Genomic DNA, 18,195 nt, shown 5'->3' with positions numbered 1-18,195 from the left:
CCATAAATCACATCATCATCGGAGTCATTCAGCATGGAGAAGGCAGGGTTGTCTTTCAGCTGGGACTCTGAAAACCAACAAGAGCATTTGCATCTCAAGCAATTGACGTGATGAGCCTGGACAGACAGGAGGCTGTCCCGGACAAAGGAAGGGAGTCAGAAAGAGCTGGATTCAAATCGCAGATGCTGCCATGTCTGTATGAACCTGAACAAATCTCGTGAGGCTGTTTTCTCATCTACAAGACAGGGCTGGCCTGGCCGGCCTGGCCTGCCTGGCAGGGACGTCCTGAAGGCTGAGGGAGGCGGCCTGTGGGAAGGAGCAGGCAGGCTGCCGTTGCCCACGCACGAGCTGCCTCCTGTTGACACGGGGAGTGGGGAGCCAAACATAGGCCCCAGGAGATGCGGCTCTGCCCTGCCTGCCCCCACCCAGTCCTTGGATGTGCAGCGAGCTGCTGCTTCTGTAAAATGGGCATGATTATATGTTTATCATAAAGTTGTTGTGAAGCTTAAGTGAGACGCCGTTTGTGAAGGTGCTGGGAAAGTGCCAGCCCACTGTAAGATGTCGGGGGGTACGGGGGGCTGCCTATGTTCTAGAGAGTTCCCATCCTTTTCTTTCCCTGTGCAAGAGGGTTGTTTTGGTTTCACTATTGGGTGACTTTTTGTATGTTTTGGCTTTTTTTTTTTTTAATGGTAACAACACTAGTACAGATGCTCCTTGACTTACGATGGGGTTATGTCCTGATAAACCCATCGTTAGGTTGAAAATATCGTGAAGTCAAAAACGCATCGACTACAGCTAAGGCACCGAACATCGCAGCTTAGCCTATTCTGCCTTAAGTGTTACTACATTAGCCTATAGTTGGGAAAATCATCTAATTCAAAGCCTATTTTATTTAATTTTTTTTTAAGAGACAGGGTCTCATTCTGTCACCGAGGTTGGAGTGCAGTGGTGTTCTCACAGCTCACTGCAGCCTCTCCTCTTGGGCTCAAGCGATCGCCCCTCCTCAGCCAACCGAGTAGCTAGGACTACAGGCACATGTTACCACACCTGTCTAATTTTTAAATTTTTGTAGAGATGGGGTCTCTATTTTGTTCCCCAGGCTGGTTTCAAACTCCCAGACTCAAACAATCCTCCCACCTTGGCCTCCAGAAGTGCTGGGATCAAAGGATCAAAGCCTGTTTTGTAATAAATGTTGACTCCCTCATGAATTTACTGAATGCTGTACTGAAAGTGAAAAACAGAATGGTTGTTTGGGTATTCAAAGTGTGATTTCTCCTGAATGTGCATTGCTTTTGCACCACTGTAAAGTCAACAAATCCCAAATTGAACAGCAAAAGCTGGGGACTGACACTAACAAAATGAGTGTCAACTCTGTGTGGGAATGATACAACACAGGTTCTATGTATGCTGGGCCCCAACTCACCTCAGAGCTCGACATTTCAACTCACTGTCTCTCTGCCAAGAGAAGTCACTGGGAATCACAGTGCCCACATGAATGGGAAACCTGGGAAGTGGGTCGTGGATGAACACAGGCCTTTGTGCCCACTACCTGGCCAGCAGCCCAGACCCCAGGGTGGCTTACCGTAGAGGGCATTCTTCGACGGAGAATATACAAAGGCCAAGGTGTAAAGATAAAAGTTCAACAGGCCATAGAAAGATAAGAACTCGGCTGGTGGTGCTGTCAAGGGAAGGAACGCGGCATCTGGACACATCAGTCAGAGGCTCTGCCTAACAGCTCGACCGCTCCTCCCGCCATCAGCAGCCCCTTCTAGTGCCAAGCACCCACCAGTGCCCGGGGGTCCGTAACCCAGACATCAGGACTTCACAGTTCAAGCCCATAGCCAGGGGTCACAAGGACTCTTCGAGGTCACGGTAAATAACAGGTGAACGATGGCCTCTCACATCAGTGGAAACCTGGACCCACTGAGCCATCTGGTGGCGCTCCTGTCACCAGCTCCGAGGGCAAAACCAGAAGAGATCAAGTTACATGAAAAGGGCAGGAAGGCCACGGGCATACGGTGAATCAAGGTCTCTAGACACAATAATGAAATAAAGAATTGGAAACAAACTCTCAAACCAATTGTTCTGAACATTTTCTGGATTACAGACCCCTATGAAAATCTGATAAAAGCTTAGCATGAAATTCAGTCACAAAAATTTGAAAAAATTGTGTATTAATTCATGCATTAATTGGGACATAAGAAATCCCAAAGAAAGAACCCAAGATTTAAAGGATTAACTCTTGAAGCGTCCCCAACAAGGAGGAGTGAAAGCACATGCATAACCTCTCCGACTTCTGGGAGAGGCCAGGACTCCCGGGAAGCAACAGCCCTGCGCCACTGGCCTCAGGCACAGCGGGAATCGAAGGGGGTCCCAGTATTTTATGAGCTCTTCCCTACAGACACAGGCTCAACCTGCCACGACTGTCATGCCCTTGGATACATCTCGGTGATGACAGAGATCCCCTGGGGGGAGACAGGAGGCTCGCGGCAGCCCTCAGCCACCCCGCAGTGCTCTGCTGGATGGCAGTAGGGGCTTGGAGCCCCACGGTGTGGAGAGGGAACTGCACCTCGTTTACCTCACGGCACCTGCCTCTCTGGGTGGAAAGCAGGGTGGCGTGGGCACGCTCCAGAGCACCAACCTCTCTGGGTTTGGAGCCGGGCTCTGCCACCCGAAACCTGACCTGGGGGAACTACTGAGCCCTCCAGGCCCAAGCTTCCTGTGTACAGAGGAGGGACAGGCTGCCCCTTCCCAAGGCTGCAGCGGGGCCAACTGAGACGCCTCTCAGCAGAGACGAGGCCTCCAGAGAACAGGGCGCAAGGAGCTGACCTGTCTCCTCTTGAGAGGGGCAAATCTGAGCCGCTAACCGCTGCAATGCTAAGCAGGCCTCCTGCAGCCAGGGGCCTCCAGTTAAAAGGATATAATTCTGGTAGTGAGTTGACAGCTCTGCTACAAAATTGTCTTGTAGTACTTGTGCTCCAAATCTCAAATAAAGGATGGCGATGCTGAAAAAGACAGAGGAGCAGAGACAATATGTAAATATGCACGAAAACAACACTAGCTTCAGAGAATTCTCTATTCACCCCATTCAACCTTTCGGTCTGTACACTGTGATTTCTGCATGGGAACTTCCACACACGTGCACAGATGCACGCACACACGCGCACACACACAGACAGCCCCTGCCTCTGGTTTTTGGTCTCGGATCTAGGCGGGCTAGACCCACCGGCCAGCTGCAGGGACAGGATGAAGCCTGCTGCGGACCCCATCACACTCTCCCTTCTCGGGGCCTTGAAGCCCCCTTGGCACATTTCCTCCCTGCTCTCACTTTTGTAACTCAAGTTTTCGAGACCATTTCCTGTGACAGAGCCCCCCTCTCCCGAGGGAAGCCTGCTTCTCCTTCGTCACAGCTCCCCTTTCAGACATAGGGACACCTCCCCGGTCAGTTCCAGTGACTTGCACAGCAGCGAAGACAACACCTTTGGTTCAGACTCCCACCCAGTGACAGATGACAACAGAGGCCTCAGGACACAGGTCCACAGGCTCCTCCCCCACCTGCCTTCCACCTCACCTCCCACATGCCACCCTCAGCCAGAAGGTTTCATTAACATGCACACCAGACCATTTCACCTCCCAGCTCAAGACCCTCTGGCGGTCTCCCAGCACAGAATGGAAACTGGACTCGAGAGCTCGCTCTGCCTCCCGCCGTGCCCATGCCTGCTCGTCTCCAGCCACGCCGGCCTCCAGTGACGCAGCTGTCTCTCCACCTCGCCATGCTGATGCCCTCCCAGGCTGCCAGTGCCCTGTTCTGCGGCCTGGAGCAGCCACCCCACGGCTTTCAGGGCTCCTCCTCAGGTCCTCGGCCAAATGTCACCTCTCCAAGAGACACATCCGCAAACCACTCATCTAAAGTGGACCCTTCCCCTCTGCAAGTCACGTCTCCTTGTTTCGTCTGCAGCATGGCACGCAGGGGGGAATGTATTTAGTTGTTTGCCACTCATCTCACTCTGTGTGAACATAAATCCCGCGACAGAGAGAAGCCTGTCTGCCAGGGCAGGCACTCAGTAACTATTTGAAGGATAAATGAGTCCCCTAACACCTGTGTGAAGAGAAATCACATGGCAGGGCAGCTTCCGAGACGGAGGCCACCAGAAGTAGACACTAGCTCCCAACTTGGGGACTAGGTAGTTTGAGGGTGAGGGTGAGGATGTGTGAGAGTGAAGGTGTGAGTGAGGTGTGAGATTGAGGGTGTGAGAATGTGAGGGTGTGAGTGAGGGTGTGAGAGTGAGGGTGTATGAGAGTGAAGGTGTGAGAATGTGAGGGTGAGAGGGAGGATGTGTGAGTGAAGGTGTGACGGTGTGTGTGAGGATGTGTGAGAGTGAGGGTGTGAATGAGGGTAAGAATGAGGGTGAGAGTGAGGGTGTGTGAGGGTGAGGATGTGTAAGTGAAGGTGTGAGGGTGTGAGAGTGAGGGTGACAGTGAGGGTGTAAGGGTGTGTGAGCAAAGGTGTGTGTGAGGGTGAGAGGGTGAAAATGAGGGTGAGAGTGAGGGCATGTGAGTGAAAGCGTGAGGGTGCGAGAGGGTGTAAGGGTGTGTTGAGAGTGAGGGTGTGTGACTGATGTGTGAGAGAGTGAATGTGTGAGTTAGGGTGAGTGAGGGTGTGAGGGTGAGAATGAGGGTGGGTGAGGGTGTGTGAGTGAAGGTGTGGGGGTGTGAGAGTGAGGGTGTAAGGGTGTGAGTGAAGGTGAGAATGAGGGTGTGTGTGAGGGTGTGAGTGTGTGAGGGTGGGTCAGCTGTGGGTGAAGGCGAGGTTGTGTAAGCCTGTATGTGAGGTTGTGAGGTTGTATAGCCATGTGTATGAGACGTCACAGAGACAACGTGCACACCTAGCACTGAACAGAGACTAATACGACGCACGTGCAGCATTATTCGGAGTGAATTTTGATGCTGAATGAAATTCAAGTTCAAGTCCAAGTCTGAGCGGAGTTCACACTCCTAGTGGTGGTGGATGGCCTTGGATGCCTATCTCAGTCCTCGCCCTCCACAAGGTGGGGACTCCCAGAGCCCACCTGGAAAGCTTGGACAAGGGCTGACCTCCCAGAGGCCCCTTGTCACTCCTATAAAGGAAAAGGGCCAACATCTGCTTATTTGCCATCCAAACAACCTAAAAAGGCAAGCAGCAGCTAGATTTTTTCTTCCTCTGGATTCTGATTTTAGGAGAAACAAACAAACCATAAACCACCAAGCAATTACCTGGAATCGATTCAAAGAAACAAATTCCCAGGCTGCTCTGTTCCTCTACCAACTGGCCAGCACCAGTCCCCAGGGAGGTCTGGGGTGCTCGGGCCAGGCTGAGCCTGCCCCGGGAGACCTCAGGCTGACCCCACTCCCTGACACAACAGGACCAAGCCCACCTCGCCTCCCATCTCCCCTGACGGTGGCAACGGAGCATGCTGCTCAAGGGTGTTTGCTGTCCTAACTTGCTTAGAGTCCGATCCCTGGGGCACCCCGAGGATCCCGAGGTCCCCAGTGCCCTCACGTCCAGCTGGCGACTACATGCTGCACACATAGCAGGTGGCACAGCAAGGACGGAACATGCCCAGCGTGGGCCGAGTGTGCAAGTGAACTTGCTCCAGTCCTTGGCCACTTACGATAAAAACATGCTCTCCAGGCTGACGGCTGCTCTCGGCTGTCCGCCCTTGGTGGGAGGCCCTCTAACCTCAATGAGTCAACTGGGCTAGAAGTACCCTGAAATCCACTCCACAAACGGAGGCAACAGATATTCCTGACAGTGAAAGAAAAATTCCGTTTTGCTCTTTTCAAGAAATAAGGTCTTCTTACCTAATGACAAGTACTACAAAAGTCAATGCGGTCAAAAATTTCAACCTGAGATCTGAAAAAGAAAGAAACTCTCATTAACGACCCTGGAAGTAAATTCCACTCGCATTTTATTTTGAAAAATAAAAAACAGAAATGAAACAAAGCTCTTTGGACAAATGCTCCTCCCTCCAGACTTGGCCAGAGTCACCTGCAGCCCAGGAGAACGTTGCTCCCTTCCCAGGGCCAGGGTGGTGTCCAGGGAGGCCACAGCCACCATCTTCTGGTGGGGACAGATTCAGGAAATGATCCCGCAAGCTCAGGGTGACTCGCCCTGCTCTGCAGGGTACAGTCCCGCAGGACCCAGGCCGTTCTGATGGCCCCAAATGCCAGAGTAACCTGTTAGGCCTGTTGTGGCTCCCGGGGACCACGTGCCCTGGTCCCCAGCCTATGGGAATGGACCAGTCCCTGGGCCCTCAAGGAAGGCCCCTGACTTGGGAGACTCCAACCACTTCTTCCCCCACCTGAGTCACTCCCAAGCCACCCCTGCAATGATTCTGAAAGGGGCACTTACCCACATAAGGCATATGACGTAGCTCGGAACACGCCCGCACTATCAAGAACAAGAGGTACAGAACGTACACCGCTGACACCACCATGAAGAAGACCTTCATTCCCTAGGAGGACACAAGGCAGCACTTGAGTCAGAACAGGGCCTCTGTGACCTTCTCCTCCCCGCACCACCACAGGCAGGAAAGCCACAGGTTTTTAGAAGGGACTTAAATCCTGAAGGTCCCTCCAGGAAGCAGAACAATGGGCTCCCACCTAGGACCATCTGCTCAGTCCCGCTGCGAACACAGGCAGCTCCCCTGAGGTGGACGACACCCCAGGCCTTGCAAATCAGCGGAGGAGAGCCCAAAACTCCTCCCACCAGGGACCTGTCCAGGCACAGTGGGTGCTCAGACTGCAGTGGCCACTATCTGTCTCTCTCACCCCTGGGGGTGAGGGGCTGGCTCCCACCCTGCCCCTGCATGTGGGAAGGTGGCAGATGTCCAAGAAAGAACCCAGGCTAGGCCCTGGGAATCCATGCGCCGTCTCAACCATCAACCATTCCGGACCTCTGTTTTCTTATCTGTGACACGAGGGGCTTGAATTAAATGCCCTACAGGACCTAAGGTCAAAAAGCGCACAGTTCTGTAATGTCACAGCAAGCCAAAGCCCTTTTCTGAAGACAGTGCTGTGATGGGGAGAGGGCAGGCCCGTGGGTTGACAAGGGCCAGGCCGCGGGGTGGACAGTGTCTTTAGACGCAGCCCCCGCTCCTCGATGGCTCCGGCCCACGCCATCCCCCCAGCCCTTTCCTGTCCTCTCAGTGCCAGAGCTCCCCTCTTACGGTCAAGGCTCAGAGCACAGGACAGCACAGCAGGAATTGGGATCATTTTTCTCAAAAGCACCTGAGTGACTTTAGTTGGGACCTTACGTAAAGCAAAGGGACTGGACTAGACCAGCGTGTTTAGCACCGAGAAGGCTCTGCTCTCCGGTGTCTCCTTCAGCAACAGACATGGGCCCTGGGGTCTGTTTTAGAGCCCACATGACTGGTTCTCCCCGACACCTGACTGGGAAGGGAAGAGCAGCCGACCAGAACCACAGTGACAGGGCCTCAAACTGCGTCAGCCACAAACCAAAGACTGGGAGTAAAAACATTGTTTCAAAGAGCTTTTCTGCCAGGTACAGTGGCTCACGCCTGTAATCCCAGCACTTTGGGAGGCCGAGATGGGTAGCTCACTTGAGGTCAGGAGTTTGAGACCAGTCTGGCCATATGGTGAAACCTCCATCTCTACTAAAAATATACAAATTAGCCAGCTGTGGTGGCGCACCCCTATCATCCCAGTTACTCAGAAGACTGAGGCAGGAGAATCACCTGAACCCAGGAGGCGGAGGCTGCAGTGAGCTGAGATTGCACCACTGCACTCCAGCCTGGGCGACAGTGCAAGACTCCATCTCAAAAAAAAAAAAAAAAAATTTTTCCCCAAATCTTCCACCCTTGAACTTTCTATGTAGTCCTTCCCAAGTAGTCAGTTAGCAAAAAGCTCAACAGAACAATTTAAGTCACAAAATTCAGTAATTTTACAAAACAGCATTAAGAAAAATTGCGGCTGGGCGCGGTGGCTCACGCTTGTAATCCCAGCACTTTGGGAGGCCGAGGCGGGTAGATCACGAGGTCAGGAGATCGAGACCACGGTGAAACCCCGTATCTATTAAAAATACAAAAAAAAAAATTAGCCGGGCGTGGTGGCGGGCGCCTGTAGTCCCAGCTACTCGGAGAGGCTGAGGCAGGAGAATGGCGTGACTCTGGGAGGCGGAGCTTGCAGTGAGCCGAGATCGCGCCACTGCACTCCAGCCTGGGTGCCTGGGTGACACAGCGAGACTCCGTCTCAAAAAAAAAAAAAAAAAAGCAAAAAAGAAAAATTGCAGGCTTCATTAACAATCCTTACCTGAAAATTTCCGGTGTCAACTCGATACTGGTACATTGGATCATGTAATTCGTTAACTCTAAAAATTGACATTATAAATAATTATAGATTAATAACTACCTTTACTTTTTATTTTACATTTTTTCTCATTGACTTTTTGGTTTTTTTACTCATTAATGTAAACTACTTTCTACCAACAGTGAAGGATTTTTACAAAGCAATCCTAAATTTAAGAGAAATCCTGAATTTCATATTTCACATGAAAAAAGCATACAATCCTATCAAGGGTCCACATTTATCAGTATTGGAAAGTTGCAGTATTTTTTATTACACAAAACCCTATACTATTTCTCTTGCAGTTTTAAGAGCTGTTTTTCCAGTCACCTTTTTAATGGCACATATGAGTACTAGGAAATTGACAAGTAAACAAAGAAAGCAATAAAAGCAAACAGAAACTTCCATGAGATTTTCAAAATGAAAATGGGTGGCTGAGATGACAGGGAATTGGGCACAGGGGACTGGGAGCAGACGGGATGACTCGCTTGGGTCACCGTGGCATGAAACTAGGCATGCTGGGCTCCGAAGTCACACCCGGAAACGGAGCTACTCCGTGAGTCCTATTCATGTGAACCAGGCTGCTACCACACTAGGCTTCTGCTGTGGGGCCATTTTACAGGATAAAGAGCAAGCGTGGGAGCAGGCATAGGGCTTGAAAGTGTGTGGACACAGCAGAGCATCGGTGGACAGTGAAGAGCCAGGAGCCACCCAAGATTCACTCCTACAACAGGGTCTCCCATCTCTAAAGGAGAAATCGAAAAGGACATGGTCTTTTTCATTTTCCATCGTAGACCAGTAGAATCGTGGATTCTTCACAACTCATTTAAGCAAAAACGAATGTGTCAGTTCAAGTCATATAGCTGTCCCCACTTACCCATGGTTTCGCTTTCTGCAGTTTCAGTTAACTGAGATCAGCTGCAGTCAGAAAATGTTAAATGGAACATTCCAGAAAAAAGCATTCCCTAAGTTTTAAATTGCATGCCAATCTGATAGCACAATGACATCCTGCACCATCCCCCCAGGGACGTGTGCCACCCCTTTGTCCCATGTACCCCAGCTGCAAACGTGGCTCGCCCATCAGTCAGCCACATCAACTGCTCCTGACACACAACCACCAACACTGTCATGGCTGCATGACCCTCCCGACATATCACAGGAAGCTCAGGAGCAGCCTAGCCCTACGTTACGATGCCTACACCATTCCCCTCACCTATCCCACACGCAGGGACTGGGGCATCTCACATCATCATCAGAAGAATACAGGATTATTTTGAAAAAGAGAGCACGTCATGTAACTTTTATTATAATATATTGTTATAGTTTTTCTATTTTATTGGTTATTATTAGCCTAACAATCTTTATCATAGGTATGTATGTATAGAGAAAAACATACCAGAGGGCGGGCGCTGGGGAGGTCAGAGTGGTGTCATCTTGGGCAGAGGTCAGGCCGGGCAGAACAGTGTGGGCGGCCCGACGGGGCAGGCAGGGCGGGCGTCTGGGCCTCGGCAGCCAGGTGGGCTGTCTGGAGGCAGCCTTCAGGGGTGTGGCTGGCTCTGAGGGGCGCTTGGGCCCCTTCCAGCCCAGGGCAGGTGGGCAAGCTGCGGGAGCCCATGGGTCCAGCAGCCATGTGTGGACCTTAAAGCCCTTTGTGGTCTTCGGAAGCGCTTTGACAGCTCTGGGCTTTGTATTGCAAAGTAATCAAAGTGCTCTGTAGCCCCCGAAGCAGTTAGGCATCTGCGAAGTAGCCTGCGCAGACAGAAGCGCTTGGTGATCTCGGAAGCACACTGAGCTTGGAAGCCAAACCAAAGCCTTTAGTAAATATCGGATCATTCTGACTTCTCCGAAGCACGCTGGCATCTCTGAAACTGTGAGAACTGTGATGGGCAGTGGGAGGAAGAGGGAAGGGGGTCCATGGTGCTGGACTGGCACAAGGTCAAGTACCACCGGAGCAGCATGTGGGAAGGTGTCCCAGCAAGCGCAGCTGCCTCCGGGAGCCCGGTGATGTGGCCCCCTCAGCCGGCCAGCTCAGAGCTCTGTGTTGGGTTCAGAATGGGCTGGTAGCCCCAAGCGCCTGAAAACCCAGGAGGAGGATGATGTGGCTTGCTTCGCCGAGGTTATCATGGGGCTCATCCTGCCGCAGAAGTAACTCCTCCTTGACAGAGCAGGAGCACCATTATCTTGGACAAACACTGCCACTTTCAGTTCCAGCTCCCTTTCTAACCTCATGCATTTCAAGGAAATCACCTCTTGAGATTCTAACAACAGGCAGCCAGAAAAAGCAGATAGTAAAACACAGATAACCCAGCTGGGCACAGAGGGAGGGGGGAAAAGTCTCTTGGGTAAGCACCAAATTTCACACTGGTGAAACTGGGCCCCAGTAAAACAGTGGGCCCTAATAAGCACATTCCTTTCCCTTTAGGTGCACCAAGATAGGAAAGCTAAAAGCAGACGTGGGGGGTATGCCTGCAGCTGCAGGAAGATGTATGGGAACAGACACAAAACTCTCCCTCCCAGATAAGCAAGACTAAGAGACACAGAAACATTTCGAGCCTGTGATAAGCTCTCCCACCCTGAACCCTTAAATACTCTTAGCCTGTAAGAGAGAGTGCCTCTGACCTAACTCGGCCAGAAGGCCCTCTCAGGTTTACTGTCCAAAATAAACCTATTTTTGACTGTTGAGCTGCTTTTCATGTTTCTTTCCTCTTTAACACTTACATTTGGTGCTGAAACCCAGCACAGACGTTGGGGACAGAGGCTGTCTTGCAACCCAGGAAGCAGAGGGCAGCGGCAGCTCGTCCCAAGTTAACTCCTGGATGCTGAGAGTCTCTGGCCACGCACCCCGTCTTTTCTCTCACTTCGCTTTTCCAGTGATTTGTGTGAGTAGGACAACTAATCTGAAGGGGCCTGCGAGGCTCGGGCCAGAGCTACTCCCCAGTGGGCTCTCAAAACCCTCAGGTCTCAGGAATCCAACTCCAACCACCAGCGATGGGTATTTTGCTCCCTAACCCTTGCTCCCTCTTCCTCCCTCTTCTTTCTCTCTGCCTCTCCCTCTCTCTCCCTCACGCATGCCAGTTCGGGAGGCCCTTTGCTGATTCCAACTGGAACATCCAACATCAGACACTAATTCAGCTGACTGGTAAGATCTGCCTTCTCCTGGCTTTCTCATGGTACCTGAGAAAGTTCGGTCTGCCATCCCAGTCCTCAGAGGACCAGTGGGACTAAGCTAGAGGACATCTTGGGGATGCCCTGTTTCTTCTCAGCTCAAAGGTCCTCTTTGGAAAGAAGATTCTGGGTCTCTTTTGTCTGGGGCTGCCTAATAAAAATAGACCCCCTGGGCCTCTCACCAGTCCACATGGTGCCAAACCATCCCACATTCCCACGCCGCCCCTCTGGGCTGTCTCCTTCACAACCTTGCCAAACTTGGCTCACAGGGAAACCTAAAGCCAAAATGTTTAGTTTTTGATTGCAACATGGCCTGGCCCCAATACAAACGAGATGGTAACAGCTGATCGCCCGAGATCGGCACCCTTTAACTTTCAGATTCTCGGGGACCTCGACAATTTTATCACCAGGAATGGCAAATGGCAAGAGGTTCCCTATATTCAGGCTTTCTTCTACCCTCTCTATGTCAAGCTTGCACCCCTCATGACCTCCTTTTTTTTTTTTTGAGACAGAGTCTCACTCTGTCGCCAGGCTGGAGTGCAGTGGCACAATCTCAGCTCACTGCAACCTCTGCCTCCCAGGTTCAAGCGATTCTCCTGCCTCAGCCTCCCACATAGCTGGGACTACAGGCGTGCACCACCACGCCTGGCTAATTTTTTGTATTTTAGTACAGACGGCATTTCACCATGTTGGCCAGGATGGTCTCAATCTCCTGATCGTGATCGGCCTGCCTTGGCCTCCCAAAGTGCTGGGATTATAGGCGTGAGCCACTGTGCCCGGCCAACATCCTTCTCTTAAAAAAACAAAACAAAACAAAAAACCCTCCCTAGGTCTCTCCTTTTTCCAAAACTCCTTCCTCCAAATGACTTTGATGAGTTGACAGAAGTAGGCTTCCAAATATCGGTAATAACCAACTTCTCCTAGCTAAAGGAGGATGTTCAAACCCATCGCCAAGAAGCTAAAAACCTTGAAAAAAGATTAGACGAACGGCTAGCTAGAATAAACAGCGCAGAGAAGATCTTAAACGACCTGATGGAGCTGAAAGCCATGCCACAAGAACGACGTGATGCATGCAAAAGCTTCAGTAGCCGATTCGATCAAGTGGAAGAAAGGGTATCAGTGACAGAAGATCAAATGAATGAAATGAAGTGAGAAGAGAAGTTTAGAGAAAAAAAGAGTAAGAAGAAACAAACAAAGCCTCCAAGAAATATGGGACTATGTGGAAAGACTAAATCTATGTTTGATTGTTGTATCTGAAAGTGACAGAGAGAATGGAACCAAGTTGGAAAACACTCTGCAGGATATTATCCCCCAGGAGAACTTCCCCAACCTAGCAAGGGAGGCCAACATTCAAATTCAGGAAATACAGAGAATGCCACAAAGATACTCCTTGAGAAGAGTAACCCCAAGACACGTAATTGTCAGATTCACCAAGATTGAAATGAATGAAAAAATGTTAAGGGCAGTCAGAGAGAAAGGTCAGGTTACCCACAAAGGGAAGCCCATCAGACTAACAGCTGATCTCTCAGCAGAATCTCTACAAGCCAGAAGAGAGTGGGGGCCAATATTCAACATTCTTAAAGAAAAGATTTTTCAACCCAGAATTTCATATCAAGCCAAACTAAGCTTCGTAATTGAAGGAGAAATAAAATCCTCTACAGACAGCAAACGCTGAGAGATTCTGTCACCACCAGGCCTGCCTTATAAGAGCTCCTGAAGGAAGCACTAAACATGGAAAGGAACAACCGGTACTAGCCACTGCAAAAACATGCCAAATTGTAAAGACCATCAATGCTAGGAAGAAACAGCATCATTTAACAAGCAAAATAACCAGCTAACATCATAATGGCAGGATCAAATTCACACATAACAATATTAACCTTAAACGTAAATGGGCTAAATGCCCCAATTAAAAAGACACAGACTGGCAAATTGGATAAAGACTCAACACCCACCAGTGTGATGTATTCAGGAGACACATCTCATGTGTAGAGACACACGTAGGCTCAAAATACAGGGATGGAGAAAGATCTACCAAGCAAATGGAAAAAAAAAAAAAAAAACGGGTTGCAATCCTAGTCTCTGATAAAACAGACTTTAAACCAACAAAGATCAAAAGAGACAAACAAGGACATTACATAATGGTAAAGGGATCAATGCAACAAGAAGAGCTAACTATCCTAAATATATATGCACCCAATACAGGAGCACCCAGATTCATAAAGCAAGTCTCCTTGGAGACCTACAAAGAGACTTAGACTCCCACACAATAATAATGGGAGACTTTAACACCCCACTGTCAACATTAGACAGATCAACGAGACAGAAAGCTAACAAGGATATCCAGGACTTGAACTCAGCTCTGCACCAAGCGGACCTAACAGACATCTACAGAACTCTCCACCCCTAATCAACGGAATATACATTCTTCTCAGCACCACGTCACACTTATTCCAAAATTGACCACATAGTTGGAAGTAAAGCACTCCTCAGCAAATGCAAAAGAACACAAATCATAACAAACTGTCTCTCAGACCACAGTGCAATCAAATTAGAACTCAGGATTAAGAAACTCACTCAAAACCTCACAACTACATGCGAACTGAACAACTTGCTCCTGAATGACTACTGGGTAAATAACGAAATGAAAGCAGAAATCAAGATGTTCTTTGAAACCAATGAGAACAAAGACACAACATACCAGAATCTCTGGGACACATTCAAAGCAGTGTGTAGAGGAAAATTTATAGCACTAAATGCCCACAAGAGAAAGCAGGAAAGATCTAAAGATCTAAAATTGACACCCTAACATCACAATTAAAAGAACTAGAGAAGCAAGAGCAAGCTAGCTTCAAAAGCTAGCAGAAGGCAAGAAATAGCTAAGATCAGAGCAGAACTGAAGGAGATAGACACACAAAAAAACCCTTTAAAAAAAATCAATGAATCCAGGAGCTGGTTTTTTGAAAAGATCAACAAAATAGACCGCTAGCAAGATTAATAAAGAAGAAAAAAGAATCACATAGATGCAATAAAAAATGATAAAGGGGATATCACCACCGAACCCACAGAAATACAAACTACCATCAGAGAATACTATAAACACCTCTATGCAAATAAACTAGAAACTCTAGAAGAAACAGGTAGATTCCTGGACTCATACACTCCCCCAAGACAACACCAGGAAGAAGCTGAATCTCTTAATAGACCAATAACAGGCTCTGAAATTGAGGCAATAGTTAATAGCTTACCAATGAAAAAACGTCCAGGACCAGATGGATTCACAGCTGAATTCTACCAGAGGTACAGAGAGGAGCTAATATTACTCTTTCTGAAACTATTGCAATCAATAGAAAAAGAAGGAATCCTCCCTAACTCATTTTATGAGGCCAGCATCATCCTGACACCAAAGACTGGCCAGAGACACAACAAAAAAAGAGAATTTTAGACCAATATCCCTGATGAACATTGATGCAAAAATCCTCAATAAAATACTGGCAAACTGAATCCAGCAGCACATCAAAAAGCTTATCCACCACGATCAAGGTGGCTTCATCCCTGGGATGCAAGGCTGGTTCAACATACGCAAATCTATAAACGTAATCCAGCATATAAACAGAACCAAAGACAAAAACCACATGATTATCTCAATAGATGCAGAAAAGGCCTTTGACAAAATTCAACAGCCCTTCATGCTAAAAACTCTCAATAAACTAGGTATTGATGGGACGTATCTCAAAATAATAAGAGCTATTTAAGACAAACCCACAGCCAATATCATACTGAATGGGCAAAAACTGGAAGCATTCCCTTTGAAAACTGGCACAAGACAGGGATGCCCTCTCTCACCACTCCTATTCAACATAGTATTGGAAGTTCTGGCCAGGGCAGTCAGGCAGGAGAAAGAAATAAAGGGTATTCAATTAGGAAAAAAGGAAGTCAAATTGTCCCTGTTTGCAGATGAAATGATTGTATATTTAGAAAACCCCATCGTCTCAGCCCAAAATCACCTTAAGCTGATAAGCAACTTCAGCAAAGTCTCAGGATACAAAATCAATGTGCAAAAATCACAAGCATTCCTATACACCAATAACAGACAGAGAGCCAAATCATGAGTGAACTCCCATTCACAATTGCTTCAAAGAGAATAAAATACCTAGGAATCTAACTCACAAGGGATGTGAAGTACCTCTTGAAGGAGAACTACAAACCACTGCTTAACGAAATAAAAGAGGACACAAACCATAAAATGGAAGAACATTCCATGCTCATGGATAGGAAGAATTAGTATCATGAAAATGGCCATACTGCCCAAGGTAATTTATAGATTCAATGCCATCCACATCAAGCTACCAAGGACTTTCTTCACAGAATTGGAAAAAAACACTTTAAAGTTTATATGGAACCAAAAAAGAGCCCACATTGCCAAGACAATCCTAAGCAAAAAGAACAAAGCTGGAGGCATCATGCTACCTGACTTTAAACTATACTACAAGGCTACAGTAACCAAAACAGCATGGTACTGGTAACAGAACAGAAATGTAGAACAAGGGAACAGAACACAGCCCTCAGAAACAATATCACACATATACAACCATCTAATTTTTGACAAAACTGACAAAAACAAGAAATGGGGAAAGGATTCCCTATTTAATAAATGGTGCTGGGAAAACTGCCTAGCCATATGTAGAAAGCTGAAATTGGATCTCTTCCTTACACCCTACACAAAAATTAATTCAAGATGGATTAAAGACTTAAATGTTAGACCTAAACCCATAAAAACCCTAGAAGAAAACCTAGGCAATGCCATTCAGGACACAGGCATGGGCAAAGACTTCATGACTAAAACACCAAAAGCAATGGCAACAAAAGCCAAAATAGACATATGGGATCTAATTAAACTAAAGAGCTTCTGCACAGCAAAAGAAACTGCCATCAACCTACAGAATGGGAGAAAATTTTTGCAATCTACTCATCTGACAAAGGGCTAATATCCAGAATCTACAAGGAACTTAAACAAATTTACAAGAAAAAAATCAAACAATCCCATCAAAAAGTGGGTCAAGGATATGAACACTTCTCAAAAGAAGACATTTATGCAGCCAACACATGAAAAAATGCTCATCATCACTGGCCATCAGAGAAATGCAAATCAAAACCACAATGAGATATCATCTCACACCAGTTAGAACGGTGATCATTAAAACGTCAGGAAACAACAGGTCCTGGAGAGGATGTAGAGAAAGAGGAACACTTTTACAATGTTGGTGGGAGTGTAAACTAGTTCAACCATCGTGGAAGACAGTGTGGTGATTCCTCAAGGATCTAGAAGTAGAAATACCATTTGACCCAGCCATCCCATTACTGGGTATATACCCAAAGGATGACAGATCATGCTACTATAAAGACACATGCACACGTATGTTTATTACAGCACTATTCCCAATAGCAAAGACTTGGAACCATCCCAAATGTTCATCAATGATAGACTGGATTAAGAAAATGTGACACATATACACCATGAAATACTATGCAGCCATAAAAAAGGATGAGTTCATGTCCTTTGTAGGGACATGGATGAAGCTGGAAAATATCATTCTCAGCAAACTATTGCCAAGGACTGAAAACCAAACACCACATGTTCTCACTCATAGGTGGGAATTGAACAATGAGAACACTTGGACACAGGGTGGGGAACATCACACAACAGGGCCTGTCATGGGGTGGAGGGAGGTTGGAGGGACAGCATTAGGAGATATATACCTAATGTAAATGATGAGTTAATGGGTGCAGCACATCAACATGGCGCACGTATATGTATGTAACAAACCTGCATGTTGTGCACATGTACCCTAGAACTTAAAGTGTAATTTAAAAAAAAATTTAAAAATAGGATTGTCTATAAGGTTTTATTAAAAATTAGGGTTCATGTTAATAGCAAACGAATGCAAAGATAAAATTTAACTTTCTCTCTTAAACAGGATTTTTATGTAATAAAAAGGATGAGGAATGGTTTTTGCTTTCCAATGTTTAACTCATCATTTTGGCAAAGCAAAAACTTAATGGTAATCTAAAGTTCTATTTCATACTATCAAGTGTTTCAAATTTTCAACATATTTAACAGGCTTCCCCAAATCAAACTTTAGTCTCAAGGTTGTCTTTCCTAAACCCCAGCCTTTGGGTGCTGCAGAGGGCCCCTGGAGCATCCAGAAAAGAGGTAAACAAGATTATCTGACATGTTTAGGTACATGAAATTGCCAAGATAATGTCCAATAGGTTTTATTTGACGGAATAATATTAACATAAGTTCCAAAACTGTATGGCATGTCTAAGGTTCTAGTATCTAAATATGTGCTATTAATCACAAGTAAGGTTATGTTGCGTTACTGTAAACCACAAAAATAACCAAATTTATTTGTCAATTGTGTTTCTGACTGTATCCAAACTGGACACTGCCAATCCTTATTTTCCAGAGTCAAGGAAACTTGTCATAAACTAAATATACTCCTGTAAATAGGATTTAAAGATGTTTGTTTCTTTCTGCCTAGTTCCTCTAGAATTTGAAAACTAGTTATAAGTATTCTTAAGCTACAACAATATAGTTGTTTGCATCAGTGCGATAAGAATATATTTTCTTGTGTAACAGGACACAGTTGGAGAAACTGGTTATTTTGCCAAGGCTTTGACTGG

The 18,195-nt window shown here is 47.3% G+C and overlaps 1 protein-coding gene across 1 annotated transcript in view; it reads right to left on the bottom strand.

Annotated features, from left to right (window-relative positions):
• The window catches only part of TMEM181 (transmembrane protein 181), a 99,250-nt gene that overhangs the window by 4,026 nt on the left and 77,029 nt on the right, over positions 1 to 18,195 (bottom strand). The window contains 6 exon segments of the mRNA XM_030809912.1: positions 1 to 67; positions 1,583 to 1,672; positions 2,923 to 3,005; positions 5,842 to 5,893; positions 6,392 to 6,494; positions 8,311 to 8,368. Coding sequence (XP_030665772.1) covers positions 1 to 67; positions 1,583 to 1,672; positions 2,923 to 3,005; positions 5,842 to 5,893; positions 6,392 to 6,494; positions 8,311 to 8,368 — 453 coding nt within the window.

Source organism: Nomascus leucogenys, chromosome 3, assembly GCF_006542625.1.
Source record: "Nomascus leucogenys isolate Asia chromosome 3, Asia_NLE_v1, whole genome shotgun sequence".
NCBI lineage: Eukaryota > Metazoa > Chordata > Mammalia > Primates > Hylobatidae > Nomascus > Nomascus leucogenys.
Note: the sequence above shows the minus strand (reverse complement) of the source record. Positions and strands in the feature narration are given on the sequence as shown.